Below are 13,007 nucleotides of genomic sequence, written 5' to 3'. Positions count from 1 at the left end.
CGGTGGAAAGGCCAAGCACCTTTACGTGGCTTCGATCTTGTTCGAAGGTTTCCATGAAGCATCGAATCAAATGTACACGATGTGATAGAAGTGATCGTAAAATAGTAACAAAAACTATGACCAGATTCTTTGAACCTCGCTCACAATTCCAATTCCAACTTCGGTCTTAAACCCAACAGCGCCATAGAAATCTCCCAGACTACATTACCTCCGCACGTGCCCCCTCTCTCTTCCATCGGCAAACCATCAAAGAAGTCGTCGACGGCAACCTCAACTTGGTCTTCATCGTCGTCGGCTCCAAGGTCTTTTTCGTCATTAAGCAGGCTCTTCCATGTCGACCAAACCATATCGTTGATTGGCATATATGCGATACTTGGAGCCTCCGCATGCATATCATTCTGAGAAAAGGGTTTGGTGGCGGGAAGCCGGGAATTGAGTTGAGTACCCTGTGCTGGCGGACGACATGTCCCAAGACTCTGTTCTTCGCGTCTCTACTTTATAATTCTACGACGGGGCACAAACGCAGCGCGTTGCTGAGTTTTGTGGGAATGTGGAGCTGTGTAGGTTAACTGAGCAGGTGGTTTTCTCTGACCCTTGCAAGGTTTCTGAATATAACATAACCGCTGGATTAGTCCTTATCTTTGCTGATGCGGAAGCTTTGAGGGAAGACAAAGCTTTGAAGATTGAAGTTGATGAGCTGAAGTCCCAGTTTTGCGAGTGAGCACAAGCTCTAATACGTACATGGAGATCTTCACACAAGCTCTGTAATGGTAACTCGTGAGTCGACTCAGGTTATAGACCCCGGAGTTTGCGTTTTATGGACCAATCGGGCAATCGGTTATGATGTTGGAGCTTTTCTTGGCAATTTGATTCTGGCTTTCTTTGCACAAGATATCCCCGAACTGCATACCTGGAATGGATTCTCTCAACTGTTCATGACACTTGGGAACTTTTCCAAGAGAAATTCATAGCACTGTGGGATGAACACAAAGATGGAAATAATGGTGAAGCTTACATTGCTGCGATTTACAACAACTCTGAGGTTCGTAAACTTGTGCTGAAGAAATTTATGCAGGATTTATATCGTGACACCCTTAGGTTTGGCGCTGTGAAAATGATGAGAGATTTGTTGGGGTTGCACATGTTAGAGGATTTTGAATCGATTGCTGAAGCTGAGAAACGGGCTCAAGTAGTTTCCGCCATTCAACAAATCCAGTAAATGGCAAGTCGAAAAAGTTAAAATTGAAATATGCTTGGCGATTCATAATTTCGTTTAAATACGAATATAATCTGTTTTCATAAACAGATTGTCGAGTTGTTGATTTCTGTGACAAATAAAAATAATGTGGTGTAGAAGACTCTCTGTACAAAGCATTCCTTTCCAGAAGCATTCAAATAACAAATAAACACAAAGTGAGAATACTACTGTATAATCCATATCGACATCACCACCCACAAAACATTGAGCCGGAAGAGAGCATGTAAACGGTTTAGAGTCGCAAATAAGCAGTACAGAATACTAGAACTAATACTAAGCTATGCGCAACCTTCCTTACTCCTCAAGAGAAAATTACAGATACAGAAATCGAGCTGGTGAAGACAAAATTACACCTGAAAAACATGCCCCAGGCACACTTTTAATATGCACCTCCAATTCGGTCTCGCCCCATGCCACGGCGATCATCTCGTCCCCGATCCATGTACATAGGCCGGTTATAGTCCTTTGGTGGCAGACCACCCCTTAACGGTGAACGGCTTCCCTGCCTAGCATCATGTGCCCATCGGCCACGGTAAGGAGGAAGTGGTGGTGGTGGTGAAGGGGGAGACGGTGGTCGCCTTTCAAATGCTTTCCTTTCAAAGAAACTATCCCTCCCACGATCTCTATTACCCCTATCCATAGGCATTGGCCTATCAAACTTGGATCTTCCTCTATAGTTGTCTGAGTAATCCAACCAATCTCTTCGCATTTGGTGGTCAGGAAACCTGCCTTCATGCCTTGGAGGTGGCAGCCCAGCACCAAACTCTCTGGGGCCGTCTCTAGCCCAGCCACGAGGAGGAGACCTATAGCCATTCAAGGGTCTTCCATGGGGAGGATCAATTGGAGGACCAGGGAAGCGTCTAGGAGGAGAATTTGGAGGCGGTACACCAGGATATCCCCTTCGAGGACTTCCCCCAGGTCCATCACGGAACTTGTTGCAGTTGTTACAGTGGTCCCGCCTTGCAAAGTTCAAGTTGCCACATCTGCACATGGTTAATTACATGCATTAATTCTGTGGAAAAATAAAAGCAAACTAAAGTGGCCAGAATAAGAAAACAAAACTATAAGAACAGCAACCTCTTCCTTAAAGGGTTAACGCGATGCTCAAGCTTATAGCTACTAAAATACAAAATCATTTGCTCACTGTGATTTGGTTACTAGAAAACTTATTAATGTAAGGAAGAATATTCAAGTAGGGTATAAGCTTCAGCCTAGTTGAATATTCACTTTGAAGCTTAGTTGCATAAATCTAACTCTTCAAAACTTCTGACAAGATTCTGTAAAGTCTCTACATGTGCCTATCTCTATTGGCAAGGAATCACTAATTCAGAAGACTCAGAACCATCTGATACAATGATATGGTATTGACAACTTCAGAAAAACCTCAGAGGTAGACGGAAAGGAAAAGAAACCAAACGAAAAACAAGGGTAAGTAACTCACAAAGGATCAGGGCAAAACCAGTCTCCTTCCCTTGGGCGCACATTTGGATTGTTTCTACTCCCTTCAACTCTGAACGGCCCAGGACCAACCCGTGGCCCATCTAGACCTCTACCAAATGGTCTGCCAGCACCCCTTCCTCCTCGACCATAAGGTGAGTTGTCTCGATATCGACCAGGATCCCGTGCACTGCCAAACCCACGACTGCGTTGTGGACCACCTGAATGACCGTACTCAGAACTGTAGCGATGATCTGCATCCCTACGACGTACAGGAGAAGCAGAACCACCACGTACTTTATATCCTGGAATAAGGTCGTGAATTGCAAAGATGAGAAACCACCGAATTACACAGAGAAACAGATAATGGAGTATACTATACTTGTAGTAGCCAAGGGATTGGGAGTTGCAAGGACTGTTACCATCATTCAGGGCATCTCTTCATTGTGGGTAGGTAAAAGAAACATATTATAAGTGTGGAAGACAGTAAGAAGTTCAAATCCTTGTCCCCAAACAACTGGCGTATATTACCATTAAAATACAGCAATAAGCAAGTCAAACCAGGATTACTCAACCTCACAGTCCACGGCACACAGGGTAGAAGGCACCATTGAGACGATAAAATTACAGAGTTCATATATTTTCAAAAAACCGAATCCAATCTACCATATGAGCCACTACAAGCCATATCCAATACCACATCTATTTAACCTACAGAACTGGAAAAACCCAGAATCATTAGTTTGGAGCAACCACATCTCTATGCACCATTCGGGGTCACAGGGAAGAAAACTTTAACCATATCCGCAGCCTACAATTAGAAGATGGATATGCACCTAATTGATACTCAGCACAGAGAACAATAATCCGAAAGCAAATTTGTCCCAATACCGACAGTTGAAATTTGCCAGCAAGATGTAGCAGTGAAACCAATTTTACATGCCCACAGGAAAAGAACTGCCAGAAAAGAACAACACAGAGCTTCAACCTTCCAGATAATTCAGTTTACCCACTTCCGGTTTGAATGTTTGTATAACAGACCATCTTGGCTTTTTTTTCTTTTATTTATGAAAATTCAACTATGAACCCCAGATTTTACTAAAAAGCCTTAAATTTTGTCAATTATCCCCCAGGAACTGCAATGCATAACCATTCTGAACAGTAAAGGCATGAAGCAATTAATTAAGGCATATCCAACCCGAATAAGTAACTCCCCATCACTATATCGCCACTGTCACTATACTTTGTAGAACTTACAAAGTGAATTCTAAATGAGTTGGAATCCAAAAGTTCCAAGGTTTCTGCAGCCTTTTTCTCTACAAGCCCCCTTCACATATTATTAGTATAGCGAAAAATACCTAGAAAATTTGCAAGACCTAGTCGACATACTAAACGAACTTCCCCAAGGTGCGTGAGTCTACACCCAATTTAGCACTGCAGAGAAGCATAAACTCATGCAAGTTACTATATACATCCAACTCGCCTATCACAATGAAGAATAAAAAAATGAAAAATAAGACCCATAGAAACACCATCCCAACCACAAATTAAAGAACTAGAGAAGCTCCATATTACCCGACAAACAACATCTTCCTTATTGCCACACACATCCAACCGAGGAAATTTCAGGACCACTTAACCAAACTGAATTTCCCATCATTTACAGTTGACCTAAAATTTCATCTTCCAGCAGCATCCCCAAGTAGACCAGCCTTACTGTTGGTTCCAATTTCAATGAACCAACATAATAATGTTTAGTGATGGTAACTTCCCAGAATGCTCGCACCATGCATGTTCCAAACATCTTAAGCACATATCCCTCTCTAACTTCCAATCTTGATAGGCAGCAAATAAATCTCTTACTGGATATGAGCCGGACACTATAATCATCAATCCCATGAACTGATGAAAATTGATAAAAATACCCCCAAAACACCACAACCATAGGCAATACACAAAATGAGGCCCAGACACCTATTTTCATCGATGCAGCAACCCACAAGTGCAGACATCATGTACAATTCCCATCATTCATATCTCCCACAAACAAAAATACCCAGAATATGAAAATATAATCCCCCAAGACCATGATCCACGGTTGCACTCACACCAACATGCCTTCCCCAAGATTCAAGTTCTTGCAGGCAACATTCAGAGCTGTAAGACACAACAGCAGAATTTATTCACAGTTTATGACACTGTATAAGTGGTCATAGATAGACCCACATGTTCGACATGCAGCGTAAGCAACAGGCAATAGGTTCTCAACACCCAATTTTCATCACTAGCACGAATTCGTTGACATAATTATAGCTGTTAATCAAAAATCCGATTAAGCATACGCTAAAAATTGCTGGTGTTCTAACAATTTCCAATACATGATTTAGTTTGTTCAAAGCTAAACTCATAGAAGCATCAAATCAAATACCAAAAACACCAAAATCCGAAAGTTCATAATGGTTTTATATAGATCTAGTGCATAATGGTGCATATATCCATGACAGTTATCATATCAATTAAAAATAATAATAACAATAATCACAACTTTTCTAAACCAAAGCATTTCAAACAAAATAAGCTCTATACAGAAATCCAACGGCAGCAAAACGCTTAGATTAACAAACACACAATAAGCATAAGAGCATGAATAACGCTCTGGATCCTAAACCGATTCGAACATAAACCAAATCAACAACAACAAATTGAGAGCGTGAGAATCAGAGAAACGAACCAGGGTTACCGGCGTAACGATCCGGACGAGTGTACTGAGGTGGAGGAGGCTCGTGACGGACCTCGCCGGGCTCGTAATCGCTGCCGCGGCCACCGGCGCCGCCGCAGTCGCTGGTGGAGGGACGGACGACGAGGCTGCTGAGAAGAGGCTGATGGTGCGGTGGGGTTTGCTCCTCGTTTCTCGAGCCCATTGTTTCCGTTTTGCTTCGCTGTAGCAATGAGCTACGGAGCTGGTTGCGGGTAATGTAGAGCCCCAAGCGTGCGTTTGAAGATGCGAAATTACAGAAGAGGCCGACACATTTTCGTGGTTTTACGAACGGAAGACGATGTTGTCAGACTTATAGGCGGGGCAATTTGGGGAATTGGAATAGAAGCGTGTCGGCTTAAGTGCTTATTTGGGGCTTTGGGCCAAGGACCCTATTTGATAACCGGTAGCAAGTAATCTTGATCATTAAGCTTCAAAACGTGAAAGAGTAGATATATATTCTTGGTGTGAGTCAACTATTTCTAACATTGTAATTTATTACTTATTAGTATTGTGCATCTGTAAACCGGTATATATTACCTTTAAGAGGGATGAATAAGATATCTTAGAATATTCATCCTACATTAGTATTGAAGTTGAAGGTGTTTTTGGGATGTTAATTAAGTAAACATTGAAAAAGCTAATACAATGTAGAAAGATTTTGAATGTTACTGTTATACAATAGCATTGTTGATGAAAATGATTGAGTCAAATGTTGTAGTGGTAATTCAATAATTTTAAGGGATCTTTTGTGAGACTAAATTTTTATTCACATATCGGCATTTTGATCGTTCAACAAAGGATTGTTACTGTTAGACAATAGTATTGTTGATGAAAATGCTTGAGCCAAATGTTATAGTGGTAATTCAATAATTTTAAAGGATCCTTTGTGGGACTAACTTTTTAATCACATATCGGCATCTCGACCATTCAACAAAAGATTGAACGGTCGAGATAACATATGTGATTGAAAAGGGAGTCCCATAAAGGATCCCTTAAAATGACTAAAAAAAATAAATCTTTTAGTGAAATAATACGGTTTTAAAACATAAAAGGGTCGGCGTCATATCTGATTTTGAAACTCCTCCCTAATCGTACGTCCCCAGAAACTCCTTCACAATTGTTCATCCCCAATTCCAAATTAGGGTTCATCGAAAAGCATCCGAAATTCAGAAACCCTCCGAATTTCTCGCTCAGCATGAAAAGAAAGCAATGTCCAAAATCTCTACTGGAGAATGACAATATTTGTGTAAGTGACTACATCAAATTGCATGGCAGGAATTTATTTTATGATGTGAAGGACGCAAACAATGTTACACTATTCGAGATCCCTCTCAGGGGTATTAAGACATTTTCAAAGTAATTACTAGTTAATCACTTCTTTGAATCTTGAGTTTAATTAATGGTTACAGAAAAGATGGTTTTTTTTTTTTTTTTTTGAGATGTGGTTGCTGGAGCCATTATGCGTTGGTGAGAGGGAAAACCGATCGGTTCCCTCTTGCCAACGAATCTTACTTCAAGAGATTATCGAGTAATCCTACCTAAGATTTCCGATTCGGATAGTTACGATTATGCAGGACAGGTGGAGGAGTACTTTGTTGATGTTTATCCCAACCCATACCCAGAGCTAGCCTATTTGCTTCAAAAGTTTAAGGGAAAAAAATCTGAAAAGGTAAGTAAAGCTTGATATTTTTATGTGGATCATTGTCCTATAGTTGATCATTGCAGTTTAAATCTCTAGTTTAGTCTATAGTTTGAATTTTCTAAAGTTTGATCTGTAGTTTGAATTTTACACAGGCAACCATTCGAGTATCTCTATTTTCACTATTTCCTTCTCAATGTGGAGCAAAATGTAAATAGTAGCCATTGAAAGTACTAAGAACGGAACGGTCATGAACTTCTTTAACACCCAACTTCTAATGTAGAGGTCTCTATTTATAGGAGATGTCATGTCTTATTTCCTTTCGACTTTGCTTGCAATTTGCTTCCCTAGTTGCTTGAGGTTTCCTTTGATTAGTGCACAAAATCAAGCCATAATCTTGTAGGATTCTTCTAAGACTTCTCCTTGTTGATTATGGTGTCTTGAACCTTCCAAAACTGCACAGCAAAGCTGCCATAAAGATTCAAGGTCAGATTCCCTTGTTTAGGTTTTTGCTTCTGAAGCTTCCTTCTTAGACTAAGATTGACTTGTTATTACAATGTTTCTGTATGGTTCTCGACTTCTCTATGCTCTATGACATCATGTTTTCTCAAACACCTTCAAGAAAAACTCCAAGTAAGTCACCAGAAAAGATTTGCAAAAATTATTCATGAAAAGTTGACAGTTTCTGCCTTCTTGGGAAGCCTACTTCGATTGAATTCCTGCTGCGTCATTGATGCTTCTGACCAGTTCTTTTGCTCATGTTGTAGTACAAAATCACATCTTTCAGGAATACCAACCCTTTCTACAAGAGTGTAGTCGAAAGGATGCAAGAAATGCTCTCCAAAACTGTTCCCGAAAAACTGATTCTGAATAGTAGTTTTCAACTTTGCAGCAACTATTTTGCACAACTATTTCTGTGAGCTTCCCTAGCGGTTTCCGACCATATGAATGATCAAACTTAGTCCTTTGTATTATTACTTCATGGTTCTTGCCTTCGTTTATCCATTTAAGCTTCTATATATCTCTTGAATTGCCTCACATAGTACCTAAGAAGATAACAAAGTCAACATACTGTTTAAAGGAAACAGTTAAGAAAAATATAAAGGATTGCACATTATAATTGTCGCATTTTATGCTCCTATTAGTGATCTACTCATAAAGACCCAAAAATTGAACCGTGAAGATATTGATATGTGACCGAAAAGTTAGCGTAATAAGTCATCCCTTAAAATGGCCCAAAAAATGGATCCCTTAATGACATCTCAACCGTTAAGTTTTTAGGTCTTTATGAGTAAATCATTTATGTAAATTTTCAGCCAAATTGATAATCATTAAGGCATTCATAACTGCGAATTACAATTATAAATATAAACGATTTGGGTTGGAATATTGGTTTATCCATTGATTTAATCTAGTTCGATACCTTAACGGTCATCAATTTGGCTGAAAATTTACCGAAATGATCTATTCATGGAGTTCTAAGAACTGAATGGTCGAGATGATGATATGTAATTGAAAAGTGCGTTCCACAAAGGATCCCTTAAAATGATTATAAAAAATAATAATAATAAAATATCTTTTAGTGGAATAATGCGGTTTTAAAACATAAAGGGTTTTATGGAGTTGTATTATTTTAAAACTCCTCCCACATTTGTCCTAAGAAACTCCTCCCCGATCGTTCATCCCCAAATTGAAATTAGGGTTCATCGAAAAAGCATCCGAAATCCAGAAACCCTCCTAATTCCCAATTCCTCTCAATTCACTGTCAGAATGAAAAGAAAGCAAGTTCCAAAATCTTTACCTGAGGGTGACAATGTTTTTGTCAGTGATTACTGATTACATAGACTTTCATGGTGGAAATTTGTTCTACGAAGTGAAGGACTCAAACCATGGTACACTGTTCGAGATCCCTCTCTGGGATATCCAGAGATTTTCAAGGTAATTGGTTAATCATTTCTTTGAAGTCTTGAGTTTGATCAATGGTTTACAAAAAGGATGGGTTTTTTTTTTTTTTTTTTTTTCCAGAGATGTGGTTGCCGAAGCGATTACTAGTTAGCAAGAGGGAAAATTGATTGGTTCCTTCTTGCTAACGAATCTTCAGGTAAGAGATGTGATATCCATAATTTATTTTTTTTTTTACTTTTCTTTGCTTCTTTATTTATTTTGTTTTTTTGTGGTTTGCTGTTGTTTAATTGTGTGGACTAAAACAAGGTCTTTTATTAGCTTGTTTTTGTGCTTGACGTGGCTAAAGTTTAGGAAGACACCAAAATCTAGTTTTATTATTCTTTTGACTTTTCAAACCTTTGTTCCTATCTGAACTGTGGGATAAGGGTGGAGACCCTGTGTTGGAGAGAAAAAGAGGGGGAAGAAAGAAAAGGAATAGTTTTGAGTTTTGGTTTGGGTCCTGACGAAACTAAGGGGGGATTTTGGGTTATCAACAGGTTTGAAGGTTAATTTCTTTCTTACCTCAGTTTTCTTTTGACTCTTGAACTAAAGAAATGTAAAAACTGATTTTCATTCATTGATTTCCTTCACAACCAAAAACGTACATATATAGCTACCAACTAATGCAAGCTGTCCACTGGACACGTGTTGGAATTCTAAAGGAGATATAAAATGAAACAGGTAGCCCTGACATTCTTCTAACAATGTCGAAACGGTGCGTTTCTCTTCCTTGAACTAGCTTCCCAGATGCGACTAGGAGAACTAATGGAATGATTCATAACATGTGTATAATCATAACCATCCAATTCCAAAATCTTAGGCAAGATCACTCAATGATCTCTTGTCACGCCCCGACCTCTAACACATATGAGATCAGAAGCTACGACAAATATTTATCCTAGGAGAGGCAGAAGAAGGTAACTAAATTGAAGCAGAAGGAACCATTTCTTTTGAATGAGGAACAACGTGCGGATTTTGTCAAGAACTTAGTGGATAATCTCCATAATAAGAGAGTTAGCTTTAATCGGTCATTTTACAAGTGGGAAGTGGCTTATGAGAAATGGAACGCATTCGAGAATGCGGGCAGCAATAAGAAATATAACTTGCTACAAGCTAGTACGAAGGACAGTGGAGCTGCAATGATATGAAATTTTATGAGCAGAAGAAATCCAGGCAATTGTGTGGATGAAGCCGAGTTCGAACGTAACATTGTTCATCACCTTAATGAAAAACGAGAGAAGGCAACACCACCAATGCGTCCACTGGATAAGAACCAGATAGGCCACGCAGTGTATAGAGTGATGTCTGGCATAAACTCTAAGTTGGTTGACTTTATGTTTGATTGTTACATCGACATGGACTTTGATTAAGTCCTTATCCACTGTTCGAGATCCCTCTCTGGGATATCCAGAGATTTTCAAGGTAATTGGTTAATCATTTCTTTGAAGTCTTGAGTTTGATCAATGGTTTACAAAAAGGATGGTTTTTTTTTTTTTTTTTTCCAGAGATGTGGTTGCCGAAGCGATTACTAGTCAGCGAGAGGGAAAACTGATTGGTTCCCTCTTGCTAACGAATCTTCAGATAAGAGATGTGATATCCATAATTTTTTTTTTTTTACTTTGCTTTGCTTATTTATTTATTTTGTTTTTTTTGTGGTTTGCTGTTGTTTAATTGTGTGGACTAAAACAAGGTCTTTTATTAGCTTGTTTTTGTGCTTGACGTGGCTAAAGTTTAGGAAGACACCAAAATCTAGTTTTATTATTCTTTTGACTTTTCAAACCTTTGTTCCTATCTGAACTGTGGGATAAGGGTGCAGACCCTGCGTTGGAGAGAAAAAGAGGGGGAAGAAAGAAAACGAATAGTTTTGAGTTTTGGTTTGGGTCCTGAAGAAACTAAATGGGGATTTTGGGTTATCAACATGTTTGAAGGTTAATTTCTTTCTTACCTCAGTTTTCTTTTTACTCTTGACCTAAGAGAAATGTAAAAACCGATTTTCATTCATTGATTTCCTTCACAACCAAAAACGTACATATATAGCTACCAACTAATGCAAGCTGTCCACTGGACACGTGTTGGAATTCTAAAGGAGACATAAAACGAAACAGGTAACCCTGACATTCTTCTAACAATGTCGAAACGGTGCGTTTCTCTTCCTTGAACTAGCTTCCCAGATGCGACTAGGAGAATTAATGGAATGATTCATAACATGTGTATAATCATAACCATCCAATTCCAAAATCTTAGGCAAGATCACTCAATGATCTCTTGTCATGCCCCGACCTCTAACACATATGAGATCAGAAGGTACGACAAATATTTATCCTAGGAGAGGCAGAAGAAGGTAACTAAATTGAAGCAGAAGGAACCATTTCTTTTGAATGAGGAACAACATGCGGATTTTGTCAAGAACTTAGTGGATAATCTCCATAATAAGAGAGTTAGCTTTAATCGGTCATTTTACAAGTGGGAAGTGGCTTATGAGAAATGGAAAGCATTTGAGAATGGGGGCAGCAATAAGAAATATAACTTGCTACAAGCTAGTACGAAGGACAGTGGGGCTGCAATGATATGAAATTTTACGAGCAGAAGAAATCCAGGCAATTGTGTGGATGAAGTCGAGTTCGAACGTAACATTGTTCATCACCTTAATGAAAAACGAGAGAAGGCAACACCACCAATGCGCCCATTGGATAAGAACCAGATAAGCCACGCAGTTTATAGAGTGATGTCTGGCATAAACTCTAAGTTGGTTAACTTTATGTTTGATTGTTACATCGACATGGACTTTGATCAAGTCCTTATCCACCCCCCCACCCCCCCCCCCCCCCTCCCAAAGCAATTGAATTTTCAGTTATTTAATGGTAATTAAAAAAATGGGTTATTATCACAAATGGTATCTGAACTTATCCTCTATTTTATCGTTGATACCTGAACTTCAATTTTGATCACAACCAATACCTAAACTTTTCGATTTCATTTTAAATGGTACCTAAAGCCACATTCGATCACTATTCCGGCCAAAGAAGCCAAATCTAAAAAAAACAAAAAATAAAAAAAAAGTTCAAAGCAAGTCTATTACCAAAAAATCATCACTATATATGATCGCAACCCTTGAAATCATCAAAAATCATCACTATGATCGCTTCTTTTAGTCGGAATAATTATCGGAGGTGGCTCTAGGTACCATTTAAAATGAAATCGAAAAGTTCAGGTACTGGTTGTGATCAAAATTGAAATTCAGGTACCATCGATAAGATTGAGGTATAGTTCATGTACCATTTGTGATAATAACCCAAAAAAAAATTGATACCACAACCCCCACTATTTTCTTTCATTATTTTGTCTCTGCATTAACCGTTTTATTTCATCAAATTTTGTTGCTAGTTGTTAAATTAAAAGAAAGTGTATTGAACCGCTCGAGATAGTGGGGTGGTAGAAGGTCCTAGTTTGGAACCTCCAGGTCTGCCTTTCGAATCCCCATGAGGCCTTGGTGGCCAGCTAATGGGTACTTAATGCCCCATGACATTCGGAAGAGATTAGTCTGGCTCTACTGGGATACTCCCTGAAGGGTGTGTGTGTATTGCTAATTTTCTAACGTCAACTTCCCCCAATAAAAAAAAAAAAGTGTATTGAAATGACATAGAAGTAGTAAAATATGGTTTCAAATGAAAACAAGAAAATTTCAACTCCAGTATATTACAAAAGTTTTTTTTTTTTTTTGAAATAATATTACAAGAGTTTCTAGGAATGAGAAGAAATTTTCACTAATATAGAGGCACAAAAATGTAAATATTGCAAATTACGACAAACATCTCCATGTGCAGTTTGTCGGTTTGTCCTTCGTTGCCACCATGCATGACTTCAAGTCGCCGAGTTTAGGACACGCGTTAAACTGCTAAGGCGTATGGGCCCACCCGCACTCCCGCCACAGCGCCTCCCTAGCAAATACAAAACTATAGGGACCAAATACA

General features: G+C 39.0%; 1 protein-coding gene and 1 pseudogene across 1 annotated transcript; one reads left to right on the top strand and one right to left on the bottom strand.

Moving 5' to 3' along the window:
- Positions 1-221: 221 nt before the first annotated feature.
- LOC112186477 lies at positions 222-1,326 on the top strand (annotated as a pseudogene).
- Positions 1,327-1,363: 37 nt separating this feature from the next.
- On the bottom strand, positions 1,364-5,649 carry LOC112186476 (collagen alpha-1(II) chain). The gene is made up of 3 exons (XM_024324927.2): positions 5,427-5,649; positions 2,700-3,000; positions 1,364-2,241 (listed from the first exon to the last, which is right to left on the bottom strand). Exons 1-3 carry the CDS (start codon positions 5,614-5,616, stop codon positions 1,638-1,640), a joined length of 1,095 nt encoding a protein of 364 aa, XP_024180695.1. The 5' UTR covers positions 5,617-5,649; the 3' UTR covers positions 1,364-1,637.
- Between the last annotated feature and the right edge of the window lie 7,358 nt (positions 5,650-13,007).

This window comes from Rosa chinensis, chromosome 2, assembly GCF_002994745.2.
Source record: "Rosa chinensis cultivar Old Blush chromosome 2, RchiOBHm-V2, whole genome shotgun sequence".
Lineage (NCBI taxonomy): Eukaryota > Viridiplantae > Streptophyta > Magnoliopsida > Rosales > Rosaceae > Rosa > Rosa chinensis.
The sequence above is the reverse complement of the archived record's forward strand: the minus strand, read 5'-3'. Positions and strand labels throughout refer to the sequence as shown.

Excerpts from the sequence above, each read along its gene's own strand:
- LOC112186476 (XM_024324927.2), bottom strand. The coding sequence starts at position 5,616 with ATGGGCTCGAGAAACGAGGAGCAAACCCCACCGCACCATCAGCCTCTT. Across the intron at positions 3,001-5,426 it reads TCGTTACGCCGGTAACCCTG|GATATAAAGTACGTGGTGGT; the intron begins GTTCGTTTCTCT and ends ACCTTATTCCAG. Across the intron at positions 2,242-2,699 it reads TGGTTTTGCCCTGATCCTTT|ATGTGGCAACTTGAACTTTG; the intron begins GTGAGTTACTTA and ends AACCATGTGCAG.